Source organism: Cydia strobilella, chromosome Z (assembly GCF_947568885.1).
Source record: "Cydia strobilella chromosome Z, ilCydStro3.1, whole genome shotgun sequence".
NCBI classification, from domain to species: Eukaryota; Metazoa; Arthropoda; class Insecta; order Lepidoptera; family Tortricidae; genus Cydia; species Cydia strobilella.
This window is the reverse complement of record NC_086068.1, coordinates 21708445-21729339: the sequence shown is the minus strand read 5'-3', so window position 1 is coordinate 21729339 and position 20895 is coordinate 21708445. Positions and strand designations below refer to the sequence as shown.

General features: G+C 38.1%; 1 protein-coding gene across 1 annotated transcript in view; it reads right to left on the bottom strand.

The window, feature by feature from the left end:
- LOC134754463 (uncharacterized) overlaps positions 1-20895 on the bottom strand; it is a 104469-nt gene that overhangs the window by 28466 nt on the left and 55108 nt on the right. The window contains exon 3 of the mRNA XM_063690797.1: positions 11416-13406. Coding sequence (XP_063546867.1) covers positions 11416-13406 — 1991 coding nt within the window. The remainder of the gene's footprint in view (positions 1-11415; positions 13407-20895) is intronic.

The window sequence follows — 20895 nt, the reverse complement described above, 5'->3', positions numbered from 1 at the left end:
ATTTCCAAAAATTAGTCAAATAGCCTATTCCACTCCAAAATATCGTTTTCATGTATTTTATGTAATGTTCTTTCATTTAATACCCGATAATTAGGACTATTCTTTGCATAATCATCATTCGCTTGCCCTTGTCCCATTCACTTGGGGTCGGCGCAGCATGTCTTTTTCTTCCATACATCTCTGTCACCCGTCATCTCATCATTCACTTGCGTTAGTTTCATATCATCTTTCACACAGTCCATCCACCTTTTCCTCCTTCCCTTTTACACCTCTAAGGATAATTTGATGATCGGTTTTTTAGGGTTCCGTACCTAAAGGGTAAGGACCCTATTACTAAGACTCTGCTGTCCGTCTGTCTGTCTGTCACCAGGCTGTATCTCATGAACCGTGATAGCTAGACAGTTAAAATTTTCACAGATGATGTATTTCTGTTGCCGCTATAACAACAAATAACAAAAAATAAACAGTTTATCTATCTATCTATCTATCTATCTAAATACTAAAAAGTACGGAACCCTTGGTGCGCGAGTCCGACTCGCACTTGGCCGGTTTTTTATTATAATTATATATTTTATCTCTGACACCTAGAGACTTTTACATCTATAAACAATTTAAGTACTTTTCTGATTTGTATATTTTTTCATCATCATCATCATCATGTCAGCCGATAGACGTCCACTGCTGGACATAGGCCTCCCCCAAGGCTCGCCACTCCGACCGATCCTGTGCCGCTCGCAACCACCGAATTCCCGCGACCTTCATCAGGTCGTCGCTCCATCTCGTTGGAGGCCTACCGGCAGTTCGTCTTCCGGTACGCGGACGCCACTCCAGAACCTTCCGGCCCCACCGGCCATTAGTTCCGCGAGCAATGTATATATTTTATGTATGTGTATATTTTTTATTAGTTTTTTTTTGTGTAATTTGACATTTAGACTGAATACATATCTAAACAAAGTCTCAAGTTCCTAGCTTAAAAGAAAACTTGTACCCCTTACGTGCCACTTTCAATGAAAATGGTACTTATTGTCGGTTGTCAATAAGGCGCTATTTCCATTACCTTATTGACAAGCGACAATGTGGTACCTTTTGGTTGAAAATGTCACATATAAACTTACATTCCTTTTTTAACCCCCTTAGGGGTTGAATTTTTAAGAACGTTGAAATAACTTTTTTGTAATCCTATATAATAATGCCTTTCTAAGAAGTTTCAAAGCATTTGTAATGAATTCAAACTTTCAACCCCCTTTTAACTCTTTTAGGGGATGAATATTTAAAAACGTTGAAATTACATTTCTTGTATTCTAATAAGTAATATGCCTTTATACAAAGATCCATTCCATCCATTTATACAGAAGTCCAGCACTCAAAAAATACAAACTGATTTCAACCCCTTTTTCTCCACCTTCGGGGACGATTTTCAAAACTACTGTAATTAGTTTTCTTCTATTTTAATAAAATATCTTTATTCTGTACATTTTTTTAATATTCCCACTTTTTTGTAAAATGTTGACAAGCGTTTATATGGTTATCATTTATATCATCATTTGGATTGCTCATGATGACTTACTAGCATTACGAGCACACGAGACACTAATGGTACAGTTTGACAAACCTATGTTTTCAAGAGGTATTTTTTGTCATTTGCTGTCACAATGTTTCGAAACAGTTCGGTAACAGTTACGACACATTGTGTACAGATTTGGTCACAAACTGAACGCAAAGTGCACACAATGTTTCGACACCTTGTTACCGGAAAGTGTAGACACGGCGACCACACTTAGCTACTGAAACAATTCTGGTCACATTGTGTGCACACTGTTAAGACACCGTTTCGACACATCTGTCATTTAGTTATTAATTTGATGATTCTGCGACCGGAATGGTTATATGGGTTACGGATGACTCACGTTAGACCAGGCCGTGTCCGGGCCGGAGCTTCCGGCGCTTACTTTTCTATGACATGACAGGTGATCACGTGATGCTTTCCATAGAAAACGAAGCGCCGGAAGCTCCGGCCCGGACACAGCCGGGTCTAACGTGAGTCATCCTTTAATTACCCTGTAATGCGGGGACCTTGCGGTGAAGGAGAACTGGCGGGCATAAGTACTTTCACGAGCCACCCTACTTATCTCAGAAACAGATACTATATAATGTGCATAATGCCTGTGGAAGTCCACTCAGCTCTTCACCACATATGTTACAAATGGTAGAAACGGGAAAAACTCTTGGAGATAATGGAGCCTTTGAAACCTGGAAGCCGAGGTCTAGTAAATAGTGTGGGCATTTGAACAATACTATTCAACCGCATACTCCTCTCTATTAGTACCGTTCATAACCAAGTCTCCATTAGTGTTATTAATCATATTCAAAGGAAAGAGCCATGTTCCCCACTGTGAAGGTGTGTGAATGTGTACGTACGTTCTTGAGGAGTTAGGGCTCTGTATTCTGGGTCTGGAACATCCTTTATGCGGGTACGGTTTTCTGCAGGTTCCCATTTTAGTAGTATACGTGCTAATATAATAACATTCACACGAGCATTCTGTTGGTGGGAAAGGTACTGCACGTATACTCTAAAACCGTACCTGTAAAAACCGGCCAAGTGCGAGTCGGACTCGCGTTCCCAGGGTTCCGTACATTAAACAATTTAAACAATGTATTTTTTATGTGAAACGTAAGTGAAATGTCTTTACAAAAACCCGTAGGGGTCGGATCAAAAACTAAGTAATTAAGTCCGACTCACGCTTGACTGCAATTTCTAATAGGGTTTCCTGTAATCTATAGGTAAAGATCTATTTTGTGTATTTTTTTCAAAATTTTTGACCCTTTAGTTTCGGAGATAAAGGGGGGGGGGGTCATTTTTTGTCTATTTTCTTGAATAACTTATAAATTGTTCATCCTAAAATTATAATAAAAATATATTTGAGATCCTCACAATGAGCTCTTTCATTTGATATATAACACGGTATAGTTTGAAAAACTTTATCTTTTAATTTTCTCATTTACTCCCCAAAAGTGGCCCCCGTATTTAAAATTTATTTGTTTTCGTTACATGTCCGTCTTTGGGTCACAAACTTACATATGTTGTTAGGGTTCGTGTATTTGATTGTTATTTAATTTGATTTAGTTTAATTTGATTGTTATTTTCAACTAATAAAAACATGGCAACACCGTTTCAACAAAGACAATATCGGTCTATATTGAAATGGCGGGTAAATACTTATCGAGGATTAGTCGATGAAATGCGCGGTACGTCATTTTACCATAGACAGCCGTCTATAGTAAATGGCGCGAAAATACTGATCGGTGATTGGTGGGAATCTGTCAGGTGATTAGTGATAGGGAGGTGGCGACAGTTGGGAACCGGGCCAGTTGCGACATTCTAGTGTGGACCGTGGAAGAAGCAACAGTCTTGTAATATCTAATTGCTAAGTTAATCGAAAAGAAGTAATAAAAGTGTTGGTCTCTAGTTTGAGTTCTTAGTAATCTCCAAGTCTACAATACCCGAGTCGTACAGTAGTTCGAGTGAGTGGCGTTTTATAATGTATACCAAATTTCAACTTAATTGGTCCAGTAGTTTCGGAGAAAATAGGCTGTGACAGACGGACAGACAGACAGACGCACGGGTGATCCTATAAGGGTTCCGTTTTTTTCTTTTGAGGTACGGAACCCTAATATATGGATCGAGTCTGAAGTCACAATAACCTGCCAAGACTTACTTTAACCTGTACATTGATCACAGGTTAAAGTTAAGCAGGTTACAGTGAAAAATGCATTTTATAGAATTTATCTTTTTAACGAATAATAATACGAATTTCTCACTTTTAGCATAGATAGATATACCTTTATGCAATATTAAAATTATATTATTACATTATGCCCCATACCAATTTCGTAAAATAATCGAGACAAGTTAAAGTTATATATCATTCCTGTTACAAACTCCAGATTCCTGCCTATAATCACTTGTCTCTCTGAAACTATGACACTTGGGTCATGATGGTTCCATAGGATGGTTAGTTTGATACTTGCTTAATATTTTGCCACAATTTTGATCTAAATATAATTTTCTATGTGTGAGTGAGATGCAATACCGCGGATGCTCAGGTTACAGTGAAAATATCCTTGGACAAACTTCATGCATGAATATTGTTGTAAAAAAATTATATATAAGACCCGTGCAACGTACATTTTAAAAGGTATTGTTTATGTTATTATATAGCATGATACTTTAGTAACATCAATTGGTGCTTATAAAATCTAAAGAACTAAAACTGGAAGAGCGATGCATTCGGACAAGACAGGTTACAGTAAAAAGTGATACTCTTTATTGTTTTTAAATATAAGTATTAAATTTAAATACATATAATGACTTGGCCTAAAGAACTAAAACTGGAAGAGCGATGCATTTGGACAAGACAGGTTACAGTAAAAAGTGATACTCTTTATTTATTTTTAATATAAGTATTAAATTTAAATACAAATAATGACTTGGCCTCGATAAACATTGTTTTTGTTTATGTATAAATTTTTTTTTACATATGAAAAACAAAAAATAAGCATACATTCAATTCAAAAACTCGATGGCAGGTTAAGATGCCACTCTTTTGAGAATCACTCTAAGACACCTAAGTATTTGAAAGAAGCGTCGGCAACCCTAGCGTTGTGCCGGTGCGCGCGGTGCGGGGAGCGGCGAGTTGAAGGTCACTCCATTGTATTTTTGTGTAGGTATCAAAACGGTAGGTATTTGCGTTTTCTTTGAGAGATAAGTATATGTTCGTAAGAACTATTATATAATCTGTGTCAGGGGTGTCGAGAGGTGTGCGCCGCTTTCTACCCAGTGGCTGTTAACAGCCGCTGTGCCAACTCGCGTCTTATGCATCTTTCACCTCCACCCCTGGAGCATATAGTTCTTACGACTCCTCTCTGGACGGCCAATGAAGGCAAGCCAAAGCAGAGTCCTGCGGGTCCCCTTGGGGTCCACTCCGACCGACGAAGACACGCCGGAGACGGAGACCCTGACCGACTCTCTGGAGCACTCGGGTCCGTGGGGTCGTCACTCCCCAACAGCTCGCCACAAGCTGCCCTGCGTGCTTATTATTATTATAACCCTACACCTCTGACCCGAGAAGATTTAATTACCTCCTAAATTGCAGGAGGGTATCCCAATATGGGACCGGCTAGAAACTCGGCGGGACACATCTTTTCAGAACATATTAGATTTAGATTTAGATTCATTTATTTCTCAATTTAGTCATACTTGTTATGGCCATTTTTTGCCCGGATGCTGCACTTCATGATAAAAGCAAGCCGCTTGGCACAGTGATAGAAGGGACCAAACTGAGTGATTTGACCCGCAGCAGCGCAAGTTTCACCCCTTAGGAACAGAGATGACGCCACTTCTTTAAAAATATTTCAAATATTCTACAAGCTAAACCAATGAACCGATTTAAATGTTTAATATCTCAAATGAAAGCTTATTATATACGTTACTTTTAAAAAAATACTCAAAAAATATATACTGAATACTTTTGACAAAAAACGGCATCATAAGTTTTTTTTTTACTCGATTGATAGTTTTTACTTGATTTCTCAAAAAAATGTATGGAACATGAATAGTTTAATACATGTGCATATTACTGAATAAACAACAAGTATTATACAAAAAACTCGACACCGATACCTCTCATACTTTACGAAATATGAAAGTTTGAATGCGAGTGTAAATTTCTTAAAAATATATTTCAAAAAATTCTACAAGCTAACCTATTTCACCGATTTCAATGTTTAATATCTAAAATAAAACCTCATTATATACATTACTTATAAAAAAATACTCAAAAAACATATACTGAATACTTTTGGCAAAAAACGGCATCTTAAGTTTTTTTTCTTACTCGATTGATAGTTTTTACTTGATTTCTTAAAAAAAAATTATGGAACATGAATAGTTTAAAACGTGTATATATTACTGAATAAATAACAAGTACTATAAAAAAAACCGATACCGATACCTTTTATTCTTCACGAAATATTTGTTCAATTATGCACGCTCTTACAAATAAATTTATTTAAAAGAAATCTTCAACCGCAGTGCACTGACTTTAATATGAAATGTGTCATATGAAAAGAAATCACCCAATTTATTTTAATAAATAAAAAATAAATAAATAAAACTGAATAAAGTTTTTTCCTGGTGCTGAATTACAAAAAAATATAACAAAATAGAAATTATTTTTATTTAAAGTGACTACATTTGTAAACAAAAAACTTAAATGTCCTCTTCGGTAGATGTAGAACTGAAAAAGAAAAGTCGTTTTGAAGCTCTCGTACCATTTCAATACTACAAAAATCACCGATCATACATGAACTGGTTGCTGTAGATTACTGTTGAATTATATTTGTGCCAGACCTATAATCAGTGGTCAGCATGCAAAATAACCCTGGATTGAGAACTACATTAACTTACTTTTGATTTGTACAGCCACCTTTGCATGATTTACACTGGGCTGTGCATGGTAAGCTGACGCGACGACACCCACAACGCATAGTTTCGCAGCCAGATTTGCAGCCACAATGGTCCAAGAGGCTTCATTGCGACCAAATCGCTGTAACTGCCGACCATTCTGGAGTCCAACTCTCTTTTTCCTTAGTCCATCCCCAAGAAGATGGACATGGTATGGAAACTTCTGGTTTCAGAGCGTTTCCCCATATATGGCCCGCTTGGTAAGTGCTCGAAGTGCATGATGAAGGTGGCAGGGTAGGCAGGTTCCAATTTCTCGGCCAAATCATCTGCTTTGAAATTGGCCGAGAGATTTGTTCCCTGAACGAAGCCCTCCATTGACTGACAACGAAGGTGGACAAATTTGGTTTTCGTACTGGAAGAATTCGTTCAGATCAAGCTGTCTTTCTCTGCCCACTATAAAAAGACGGGAAAATAGAAGTACGTCAACTTTAAGTTTTTGATTTTGTCACTTGTTAGGTGTGTACCTACATATTTTAATTTTAGTATAAAGTAACCCTAGATTTGTGTTATTGTTTTGCTATAGTTACAATTTCAAAAACAAGCTTGTGACAAGCCTGCCACCTACATCAGCTGCTCTCTATAAACATGCACTTGGAGCAGCTTACCAAGCGGGCCATATATGGGGAAACGCTCCTCTGAGACCAGAAGTTTCCATACCATGTACATCTTCTTAGGCATGGACTAAGGAAAAAGAGAGTTGCACTGCAGAATTGTCGGCAGTTACAGCGATTTGGTCGCAATTAAGCCTCTTGGACCATTGTGGCTCTTAATCTGGTTGCGTATCTATGCGTTGTGGGTGTCGACTGTCGTCGCGTCAGCTTACCATGCACAGCCCAGTGTAAATCGTGCAAAGGTGGCTGTAAAAATCAAAATTAAGTTAATGTAATTTTCAATCCAGGGTTATTTTGCATGCTGAGTTGCTGACCACTGATTATAGGTTTGGCACAAAATTATAGGTTTAATGGTAATTAGCTAGGCACAAAAATAATTCAACAGTAATCAACAGGCACAAAAATAATTCAACAGTAATCTACAGCAACCAGTTCATGTATGATCGGTGATTTTGTAGTATTCGAATGGTACGAGTCCTTCAAAACGACTTTTCCTTTTCAGTTCTACATCTACCGGTGAACCCGAAGAGGACATTTAAGTTTTTTGTTTACGAATGTAGTCACTTTAAACGGACACAGACGGACGATATCGGCCTGTCAGTTGTTCGGAACTGTCAAATTTTTGTTCTAACTGACAGGCCTATATCGTCCGGCGGACTGATAGTCAGTGGGCCCCTTTAGTATAGGTACATGGATGGTTCGAAAAAACAATTGGATACCCGGTATGTGGCGCTGCTATCGGTAATATCGGTATATCGTCAAATTTGATTTGCTGAAACCGATTTGGATGAAAGTGTATTTAGATGGACATTCCGAGTAAAATGGCTGTAACATACGGATGCTTTTAGGGTTCCGTAGTCGACTAGGAACCCTTACGCAGCGTACTACTTAGGCGAGCAACACGCGAACGCGGAGCGCACACAAATAAAAAAAAAAAACTTTCCATTTTTTCCATACATTTACTATGAAGAAAACGTGAAATTTTACTCAGTTTTCTATATCGCCACTCAGTCCTGTTAATACTATATGAAGACATTACTGTAGAACTGATAGATACTGTAGGATAGATAAAAAACTGTGAATAAAATTTCACTATTTCTCCATAGTAAATGTTTTAGTATTTGTGGCTTTTTAGTACATTACCGTAAGTTGACCCTAGGACACTATTGATACTGGATAGGATTTAGCTAGGATCCTACATCCGATATCGGATCGAACAATGTGAAAACGCTCATAAGCTCAACATTAGTTTGTATCAAGTCATAGAAAACCTACAGTTATTGCAATATCTTCACTTTTGCAGTTGTAATGTATTGGTGTGAATTGCGATAGATAAGGAATGCGTTCGCGTTCACGGTCTTCACGGAGTCTCTAACGTAAACCTCAAGTGTCAACTCATCGTAATTACGACTATAGGTATGAGTAATTAAATTACGGCGAGACGGAAAAAAATGTCCAAATTAGAAACAGTTAAAATTTTGATATGAAAATTTAGCTAATTTATGTTATTTTTTAGTTTATTTTTAATGTTTGAATTTTTGGTACTTAGTTGTAGACAAACTAACATTTACCAAAAGTTTTAATCTGTCAACCGGCTGAAACTACTTGGTCTGCTTAGTCATACATAACATAAAATAATAATACTCGTATATGTTCTTACAGGCGTGCCTACCGCCTAGCGGTGCAGTTACAATGTTTATCAAGTATGAAAGAGCGAATTCCTCCTATACAAGTTATTAACTTAATTTTGGATTTTTGAACTTGTGATGTACCGTCGCCATCAGATATATCGGCGCGCCCGAGGTGCTCAAAAATATCTGAACACGCACTCTAACGCCTTGACAATAGAGGCGTGTTCAGATTTTTGTGAGAGTCTCGGCCGCTCCGATATATCTGATGGCGACTATACATACCTATTACTTTTTGGTAATAAATATTTTTGAAATTTTTAAATGTTTTTTCATTTCGTTCTTTAGGTACCAGGCGGAAAAGGTATGGTATTGTGTTCCAAAAAATAGCTAAAGCTTGCATTAGGTACTTTCCCGTAAAACATGAATATTTCCGTTCTGCATTGAAATTCAACTTTTTGTCCATGAAACGAATAACGAAATTAAGTAGATCGATAAAAATACCTATTGAATGCAATATCTCTCAGCGCAAGTTTTTTAAGGCAAGTTCTAAAATAAATAAATAGGTATTGAAAACCTGATTCTTACAAGTCTGGACTTTCTTGGGCTCATTCTACTTAGAATCTCGTCAATTAAAAAAAAATGTCCCAAAATGTCCGTTCCATTACGTCACGTTTTAGTCTGTAAGTAAATTATGTTACTTTTACAAGTGGAAACTACAATTTCCATACGAATGTGGCTTTCTATTAGAAAAGGGTTCTTATGCTTCATGTGTAATAAGGACTTTTTAACAGAATTTCAGATGGAAAGGACCTTCAAAATATTTATCAACACGGTTTTTACTCACTATTATTTTTAGTCGCCTTTTGAAATATGTCTCACGATAGTTTAAGTGCGGAAAGGACCTTATTGCACTTGAAGCATCAGGACCCTTTTGTAAAGCCACATATTTTTGGAACATTTTTTAAATATCAGGGTTGAATATACTAGTGATTCAGAGCTGGAAGAACCCAAAAAGATAAGTTGTGATGCTCTTAATTTTTTTTTTGAAAAAGCTCTTTTGGCAATTTTACTGACGCATATATGCTCTTTTGCGGCGTGAAAAAACGCATTGTAGAAAGTATACTTATTATTCACTTATACGTAACCTTTGAAATTTTATTTTATAATTTGGAATGTAGGTAGCTGGAATCAGACCAAGCAAACGCCTAGGTACGTAAACGCACGCTACGAGCTACCTTCCGTGACCATAGACAATCAGCCCATTCTGGTGCTAAATTCAGTTCATCTGGATGCGCCTTTACCATAAATTAATCTTGCTGAAAAATTCATCTCCTACACCGCGCCATCTAGTTTACACTGTTGTCCCTTGTCAGCTAATGAGAGTAATAAGAAAAGCCATCTTCTGAACTAGCGACCTCTAGTCTATTTTGGCGTAATGGTCACAAGACTGACACTGCGGAATGACAGTAGTTATGGTAGTGTGCGTAAATGCAAGAAATTGCAATATTTTGCAGTTTTTACCGGTTTTTGATGAAATGAGACACTGTTCAGTGGAAACATATGTCGATTTAGACGTAATATTTTTTATTGTTTTTGCGTATATCAACACATCTTTGAAAATCGTTTGGGTTTTGAGAGAAATAGTGATAATCCACAATTTGTGCACAATCACGCCATCTTTTGGTGGCTAGTCGGCAGGACATCCCTAGACATCCACCTTAATATGTAAAACTTACTTTTATTAAATATTTATATATGTAATTTATAATGCTTAAAATGCGTTGTAACAGTACACAACTACACGCAAGAAGGGCTTAATAAAGTTTTTTACCTATATTTTAATGGCTAGAAGTGGATACATTTGGTGGACTTTATTTGCAATCAAGGACAGATGTAAAACTGTAATCTGTAAACAGAAAACATTGTATCAAGATCCTGTCTATTTTCGTCATATTTAATGATGAATCGTTAAATTTTTTCTTGCTATTTATTTGCTGCTATTTATCGTAACTGGCGAATTTCCAATATGACTTGGAACTCCGGTGGCCGTTTAAGAAGTGTAACGTTCTTACGGTAGATGTTGATAGGGTCCCCTAGACTCATATAGTGGGAAGATTTGCTGACTATGGACAAAGATAGATATAACTCCGTAATAGATGGATACAGTCTATAAGTAAAAAACGTGCCTCGAAAATCAAGAAAATTTGATTCTCGTTCAGAGGGCGCTACTAGCTTTGGCCTACTGTCGTATAGATGGCGTTGACGGTTTCGTTTGTTATTTAACAATTTTAACGCATATCAGTGAAAGAACATGGGTCAAAATCATAAAAATAATTAATGCAAATAAAAAATATCATTTATCCATATTTAAATACATTTTATCGTATTTTTATAAATATTTATTATTAGTTTTAAAGTGTGTCGACAGATGGCAGTGAATTTACTGGGGTTACAAAATTTACTATGACAGTACCGCTCTAGTATAAGTTACTCTATGCTATGGATGAGGTCTTGGTGGCTTACTTTGCAGAGTATCGATCCAGAGGCCGTGAGTTCAAATCTCACCCAAGGCAGTAATTTTTCCACATTTCAATTTATTCTAAGCTCAATTTAATACTGTTAATTAAGTATTTAATGAAATCTAACTTACCGTCTCCAACTTCGGTTCTAATGGGTCGAGGTCTCATAAGGGTCTTCGGCCTAGTCTGTCTGGCTCGGATATCCTTACGAATCTTTTTTCTTATAGTGTTATCCGGCAGACGCGAGCGGCGACGTCGTACTCCAAACGGCCGATATCGACATTTCCTACGCACGGCTGGAGTGTCTCCTGCACAGTCCAACATGTGCTGGTGCAGATCATCGAGCGTTATGGATTTTCTACACTTGGTACACTCTCTGAAACCCCGTGGCGGGCGCGTCCGATTGCACATCTGACTAGGCGGCACATAGAGATGCTTCAATATGTCTGCGTTCAACAGCTGCTCCCCAACAATTTCATAATGCTGTACTTGGGCGTTAGGATGGTGCGTGGAGACGTGCGCGGACACGGCGCGCGCGTCGCGGCTCTGTGCGCCGCACGCGCAGCACACATAGCAGCGCGGGCGCACCCACTCGCCGCTCAGCACGGCCGGCTGCAGCTCGTATGTGGAGCTGGAGGGCGTGAGTCCCAACGACAACGGGAAGTCGCCCCGCCCGGTGCTTTCTGCTGCCTTTTTTGTAATTTCCATTACTTGCGATAACGAAGTTGGAAGTTCTCTGCTTTCTAGTATGTCTTTCAGCTCGTTACTTATAATTGTTTGCTTTTCAGTCTTTTTTTCGAGCGGTGGACAGCCAAATTTCTCTTCGAATTTTCGCCTCATACGTAGTTGTGTCCAGATATCTAAACTGGAGACCAAAGATATAATGCAATTATTTGTGTGCGAATCGCGCTTAATTTGGTCGGGGTTTACAGGACCCTTTTCGCTTTCCAAGTTGTCCCATTTCCACTTGTGCTTTGGAGCAATCGCCCGGGGCATATATCGATCAAAGGCGTTACGTGAATACTGCTCACTTGCGAGGAGTATGGGAAATCCTTCTGCAGTATTAATGACAACACTATTCTTCGACTTCCTAGTTTTAATAGTACTGTCTGGATCAGGGTTAAAATTGAAAGATCCGTCCAAAAATTTGCCTAAATTTTCCTGGACGTTACTTGCCACTTTAGAGTAAAAACTAGTGTCGAAACACTTTTCGAACTTTTGTGTCGTCTCATCTAAGTTTTTCCAATCTTTCTTAGTGGACTCGCCCGTTCTAGGCGAGCGATGCACGACACCCAACCGCGAAAGAATCTGGTCGGCGTCAGTGTTATGAAACGAGAAATTGGGCGGGATTCGCTTATTCCACTGAATGTCGTCTAACACGATAACAGCGCTCTTCTCTATTACCGTACCGCTACCTAGACCCTTGCTCGGAGGCAAAATTAAATTCGTTGTTATATTATCTTCAATGTCAGCACCATCGCTTACTAGAGACGGTTTCAGTTCACAAGAAATCACAACTCCATTAAAGCTGTGTCGGTCAGTGAAAACTTTACTGTGATTTCCAAATTCATCTTTATGTGTTTCTTTTAATGAACCCGTTGAAACTTTCTGACGAAGCCTGCTCCGATAAGGTAACTTGGTTTCGCAAGACTTGTTTTTATGTTCAGCAAGTTCGAAAGAGGATGTAAATCGTGTATGGCAGTTCAGACAAGCAAAGTACTGTTGGGGATGCGTTTCCGCCATGTGGCGAATAATGTCGTTCGCTTCGGCCTCGTAGTGGCCACAAAACAGACAGGCGATGAAGCTGTCCTGCTTCGAACTTGCTGCATGCATTCGCCGCACATGTTTGGACAAGGTTTGTTTAGAAGCAAAATTTTTGTCACAATATGGACATAAAAGTATAGAATCAGACTTTGTTGCGAGATCATCTGTTTTATTTGGCGGCGTTTTGGATGCGGCACTAGTTCGCTTAGCCTTTTCTTGGCCAGTTTTTCCTTCAGACTTTCGGACGAGTTTGGTAGGTTGTGGACTGGGAATGTTCGACTTCCTGGGCCTGAGCCTTCCATTTAATCCAGACGATGGTTCATCTGCCCCCGGATTCATCATGTTTTCTTCTAAAGTCCTGAAAAGAAAATTGATGGTATAAATTACTACATACTTAAAGAATTACTTTTAATTTTAATTAACAAATTAGAGCCGATTTTTGTACTATATTATGGGGCAATGCCCAACGTTCGTAATTGACTCACTGAATTCGTTCGCCTGGACCCACCAACGTAATAAAACAAAAAAATAATATAATTTTAGTAATGTTTGGCCCCGCCGTATGTAATCTCTAGATCTAGTGCTAAAGAACTAAACAATGCGAATTTGAAACTACAAACGTGACATGCATTAATTTAACTTAATTTTACAATAGTAAACTATCAAAATCAGTGACATTTAATGAAGTGGAACTGCTGATGATGATCAGAACGGAACTCTTCAATGACGCATAGTTCACGTTTAGCGATTTGTCCTCTTCGTTATGTTTGTTAAGCAAGTTAGGTTTTTAAGACATATTTTTGTCAAGCTCGAGTTCTGATGATGAGACCCACGAGGAACCGAGGGAACTCCTCAAATGTGAAAGGCATACATATAGTGATTTTTGTATTTTCATTAACAAATCCAGCATTTACATTTAAAAAAGTGACATTTGATGAAGTGGAACTGCTTATGATGATCAGAATGGAACTCTTCAGTGTCACATATATAGTTCACATTTGGCGATTTGTTCTCTTCCTTATGGAGCCAGACCCAAACTTGGACCTGGACTCGGACCCGGACCCTGGTCTGGACATGGACCCCAACTCGGACACGGACCCGGACCGAACTCTGACCCAAACTTGGACCCGGACAGCCAGACACGGACCCGGACTCGGATCCGGACCCAGACCCGGACCCGGAAATGCTACTAGAAACGTGGGTTAGGTGGGTGGGTGGTTTTTGAACTGCGATTCTCACAGAACCGAACTGCTATCAGAAAAGTAGGTTAGGTTAGAGCTGTGACCCTTACAGAAACGAAATGCTATCAGAAAAGTAGGTTAGGTTAGGTTAGAACTGCGACCCTTACAAAAACGAAATGCTACTAGAAAAGTGGGTCGTTTTACCTCCTTTTCTACATAATTAGGCAAAAGATGCTGTCTTTTTCATTTCATTGTCTGGAATATAAGAGTGTACCATCAACAATAAGTGAACTTTCAGCGGCATCCCCCATTGAAGTCGGTTTTTTTTTCTTAAAAATTATTTGAATCAAATTCTTTGAATTTATACTTCATCCGCTTGATTTTTTTTTTAAATTCCTTCTATTGCATTAATATGGATAGGGAAATGAGGACTCCATACTGTGGAGGCATACTCTAGGTGTGATCTTACGTAAGCATTATATAAAAGAATAATTGTTTTAGGATCTTTAAAATTTTTACTCTGCCTAAATATAAACCCGAGCATACTGTAGGTGTAGGCCTTCCGAACAATTTTGTCAACATGGGCGGTCAGCCGCAACTCATGGTCAATATTTACGCCAAGATCTTTTATTTCCGTCACCTTTTTAAGGCGGTTGTCATTTATAGAATAGTCACAAACTATGGGGTTACGTTTACGGGGAAATGTGATAGAACAACATTTTTCAATGTTAAGTTTATTGTTTTGGCAGTAGTTATTCAATCTGTCGAGATCATGTTGTAGATTGAGACAGTCGTTATGTGACGTGATAACACTGAATATCTTTATATCATCTGCGTACAATAAGACTTCCGAATGCTGAAAACATTCAATGACATCATTAATAAAAACGTTGAATAACAACGGACCAAGGTGGGAGCCTTAGGGGACCCCCGACGAGACAGGCACAAAGCTAGAAGTATGACCTTTAACCGCCACCGCTTGGTTTCTGTTACGAAGATAAGATGTTAGCCATCTCAAAAGGTTGCCGTGAATTCCAAATGATTCTAATTTGTTTATAAGTATGGAATGAAGGATTCTATCGAACGCTTTAAAAAAATCGGTGTAATTGGCGTCCACTTGAAAACCTTTATCCATAGCGACCAGAGAATAATCAAGTAATTCGCAAAGGTTGGATTCAGTGGATCTTCTGTTAATAAATCCATGTTGTTGAGGAATAAGCATTGGTCTAATTACACGATATAGCGTATCATATATAATTATTTCAAAAAGCTTAGGTATTACGGATAGTTTTGAAATACCACGATATTCTTTTATATTTCGTTTATCCCCGCTTTTAAAGATAGGAACAACAATCGATTTTTTCCAGGCCTCAGGTACCACACCGGTCTCCAAAGAAAGGTTGAACAAATAGCTAATTGGTGTTCCTATTGTTGTACGACATCTATGAAGAAAAACTGGATGAATTCCATCAGTCTTTGTAAAAGATATTGATTTATCTAGTAACACTACTAATAACAGTCCATCCAATAATATTTTAAGCCATGTTAAGATTACATCAACCATATAATTTATTTTGTTACCTTTATTTACTGACGTTTCGACACAGGTTTCACTGGCCGTGGTCGCAGCTAACTGACATCCCAGCAAAATGTCAAAACAGATTTGTGTGACTATCCGACGAAAAGTGACCCGATTGTAAATGTGATTCAATATGTGTTCAAAAAGCGAAAGTTTTAAATGTTATACTGACATAAAATCTCGAAAAAATACTATATACATGTCAAACGCGCCTTACAAATAGCTGAATAGTGCCATACAAATGTCGATATTTAAACTGCCTCAAAAACATTTTTTGGGCACCAAAAAAAATCTTTAAAAATTTAAGGGTTGATTTACTCGTAGACCCGCTACCCTGCAGCCAGACTTGCAGTGCTGAGTTAGGGTGTGATAGGAGAGGTATCAGGCAAATTTTCAGCTTGCCTCAATGACGTACTCCAAATTTTCTACCAGCTCTCGGACCACATAGAGGGAAATGCTTTGAACACAATTTTTGACTCCGTAACTTTGTTTGGACTAGTTAGGTGAACATATCAAAAGTTCCCGGCCGTGGCCTTTGAGCTGGAGGGAAGACGGGGGTAAGAAGGTCCCATTTTTCGGTTGGAAACTTTGCATCTTAGTAGCGACATGACTACTTAGACAAACCGAAAGCTGATTAAATTTGACACAAGTTTAATTTAGTCAAGTTTTTCGATATCTAGAAATGTTTTCTGGATATCCTCTCTTGAAAGTTTGTTTGGGGCTCTCAATAGTCTCAATTTTATATTGACTTCTACATCAGTAAATAAGGGGAGTAAGAGGAGAACGGAAATACCATCTATCCGACCTAAATGTCAACCCTACCTGCACGCGCCGGATGGCGGCGGCGGCCAACAGGCTTCCGTGGTGCTCCCTGCTAGGCAACGGACAGAGCTCTGGCGACCGAGCTAATGGCGGTATATCCATTCCCATAACTGGGAAACTAGTTAGATGAGGCTACAGCGGCCTTGGAGAGTAAATAACTCCAGAAATGCTTGATGCAGAAGGAATTGGGGTCCCACTGCAATCAAAATTGCCCTTAGTAAACCTTATGCCATGTCAATAACGAACTGTAGTATGCCATACAAACCGACTAGCACTCGGCGTCGTGGAGTTACCAGGCTCAACGATGTTAAATCTGTTACTGGTGAAGAATCTAATGCGAAATGTTTGAAAGTCACCACGAAGAAGAAGAATAAATACCTGAAGATAAGTACATGGAACGTAAGAGGACTCAACAAACCAGGTAAAATAGAAAACGTAATGGCCGAGATGGCAAGATTAGAGATTAATATATTAGGCCTAAGTGAGACTAAGTTAGTTGATAGCGGAAATATAACTAGAGACGGATTTACACTTTATTACACCGGGAACCCAGAAATTCTGAAATCTAATTATTATGGAGTGGGATTTTTGGTGAGGAATGAATTAAAAAAATACATAACTAATATAATCCATTTCTCAAACAGATGCATGATGCTCAAAATTAATGCCCAACCATTTAATATAAATTTAGTACAACTTTACGCGCCTACAGCCGATAGCGAAGAACGGGAAATAGAAGAATTTTATGACGAAGTTAACAAAGTAATAGAATCAGTAAAATCTCAAGAAGTCGTTATAGTGATGGGAGATTTAAATGCCAAAGTTGGTGAAGGTGAGGTAGGAAAAATTGTCGGGAAGTTTGGACTTGGTACAAGAAACGAAAGGGGATGGATACAGACTTATTGACTTTTGCACTGAACATAAATTAGTAATTACGAACACTTGGTTTCAACATCCGCCTCGGAGACTCTATACGTGGCGATCACCTGCCGATAAACCATCTCATATAGTCAGAAACCAAATAGATTATATCATGATAAAAGATAAATTTAAAAACTCTATTGTTAACGTGAAAACTTACCCCGGAGCAGACGTGAAATCAGACCATAACCCTCTTGTGGCTAATGTTAAAATCAAATTAAAAAAGCTACAACCAAAGAACACCCAAATTACAAAGGTAGATATAGACCGCCTTAAGGATGATAGCATTAAAAGAATAGTTAGCGTAAAGCTCAATAACTGCATTAAACCAATATGTCAAAGTGGAAAGGACCCTAAAACTATATGTTCAATGCTGTCTTCAAAAATAAACGAAATTACAGTAGAACACCTTGCTCCAAAACAAAACATAAAACGCCATGAATGGATGACAGATGAAATAATGCAGCTGATGGACCAACGCCGACTTTATAAACACTCAGATCCTGTTAAATATAAAAATATATAAAAATATAAAAATAGATCTGGTTGCAGCACGGTCACCGCTCTAGTTAAAATTACAGACGACATCCGTTTAGGAATGGATAACGGAAAGCTAACAATACTGACATTGCTCGATTTCACTAACGCATTTAATACTGTAGACTTCGATTTACTGTTAGGGGTGCTAGGTACTCTCAATATATCTCCTGATGCGATTAGGTGGTTTCGCAGTTACTTGGAAGGTCGTCGGCAACGTATTAAAATAGACGACGTTCGTTCATCGTGGTGCAACACGCTAGCTGGCGTCCCGCAGGGTGGCGTGTTGTCTCCCCTTCTCTTTTCCATCTTCATCAATTCTATTTCTCTTAACCTCCTTTCTTCTTATGAAATAAAACTATGAAAACGGATTATATCGCGTATATTGAATTTATAATACATCCCGACGTTTCGAACTCTTTACAGCGTTCGTGGTCAACGGGTGACTGAGGAAAAATTACAAAGTGCAAAAATACCCACATACTAAAATAATGAACAATCATAGACTACAAACTTTAAGGCTGGTTGTACATGCAAAATCGGTTCATAAGGCTAGTTATACACTATAATTATTTTTCAAGTAAAGATATATATATATACGCGATAAAAACTATGCCGGCTCCAACCCTACACCACGGACCCGAGAAGATTTAATTCCCTCCTAAATTGTAGGAGGGTATCCCAATATGGGACCGGCAACAAACTCGGCGGGACATATCTTTTCAAAACATCAGAATTCTTCTTATCATTTGTATGCCGACGACCTCCAAATTTACTCTCAGTGCCCAATTGCGGATCTACCTTCTCTGATTCTTACCACCAACTCTGATTTAGAGCGCATTTTGCACTGGAGTTCTTGCTATGGAATTAGAGTTAATCCTACGAAGACCCAAGCTATTATTATTGGTAGCCCCAAGAACATAGCTAAGGTGAATTTTGAGAGTCTGCCTCCTATTTTATTCGATGGGGTCCAGATCCCGTACTCGGCCCAAGTAAAGAATCTGGGCGTGATTATGGATCGTACTCTTTCCTGGGGTCCGCAACTTAATGAAGTCGGTCGTAAAATTTTTGCCGCTGTGGGATCTCTTAGGCGTCTCCGCAACTTTTTACCACTTTCCACTAAAACCGCGCTGGCCCAATCCCTTCTTCTTCCCATTTTAGACTATGCCGACATCTCTTATCTCGATCTTACCGAAGAGCAATTGAACAAGATTGAACGGCTTCAAAATGTGTGCATTCGCTTCATTTTCGGGCTACGAAAATTTGATCATGTCTCCAGCTTCCGGTCACAGCTCAGGTGGTTACCGATTCGTTTCCGACGTAATACACATATCCTGTCTCTACTCTATCGCACTTTATTTATTCCAAATACTCCTGAATACCTTAAAAAACGGTTTAGTTTTCTTTTGTCTGTTAGGTGTTCTCAGAATCGCCTTCTTGCTGCCCCTCGGTCATCTAGTAAGTTCTACAACAAATCCTTCACTTTCCAGTCTGTAAGATTGTGGAATGCTTTGCCCATTGATATAAGACGTGCTCAATCCCTACCCATTTTTAAAAAACTTCTAAAAGAACACTATTTAAAATCTCTTTCTTAGTCTTGGTCCTTTCACTTACACATATATATTTTTCTTTTTGTTCACGCTACCTGGTCGTTATTCTTCTCTTGCTTGAATTCTCATTATGTATTTATGTATTTTGTGTAGGTTTATGTAGTGTATTATTGTTGCTTAAATAATATATGTAGTTTATGTAGTTTATTTTTCATTGTTTGTTATTTATACTTAGGTATTTGATTTGTAAACTTTACACCTTTGTTATTTTGCACTGCCCATTAACTTATTTCTAGCCAGTGAATCGCTATCTGAAGGTTGTCTGGAAGAGATCGCTTTTTAGCGATAAGTCCGCCTGTTGTTACCTACTCACTTATGTCCTGTCATTGTTTGTAACATGTATTTTTCTTTGTAGTGCACAATAAAGTATTTTATTATTATTATTATTATAGATAAATTAATTGAAAATAAAATTAGCACTGCTAGAACACAATGGTTGATAAACAAATGTACAGAAATAGAAGAACTGCAGAGAAAACATGATAGCTATAATTTGCATAAAAGAGACCTTCCGTATTATCTTCTTTTGTCCATGTACCCTCTCGCTGGTCATCTTTGAATAGATCCTGCACATATTCTTCCCATACCTCACATGCTTCTTCTTCATCAGTTACTAGTCTATTGTTCTTATTTACTAACATGTTAGGTATACGTTTCTTATTTCTGCCCGTAAATTCTTTTACTCTTTTATGCAAATTATAGCTATCATGTTTTCTCTGCAGTTCTTCTATTTCTGTACATTTGTTTATCAACCATTGTGTTCTAGCAGTGCTAATTTTATTTTCAATTAATTTATCTATATTTTTATATTTAACAGGATCTGAGTGTTTATAAAGTCGGCGTTGGTCCATCAGCTGCATTATTTCATCTGTCATCCATTCATGGCGTTTTATGTTTTGTTTTGGAGCAAGGTGTTCTACTGTAATTTCGTTTATTTTTGAAGACAGCATTGAACATATAGATTTAGGGTCCTTTCCACTTTGACATATTGGTTTAATGCAGTTATTGAGCTTTACGCTAACTATTCTTTTAATGCTATCATCCTTAAGGCGGTCTATATCTACCTTTGTAATTTGGGTGTTCTTTGGTTGTAGCTTTTTTAATTTGATTTTAACATTAGCCACAAGAGGGTTATGGTCTGATTTCACGTCTGCTCCGGGGTAAGTTTTCACGTTAACAATAGAGTTTTTAAATTTA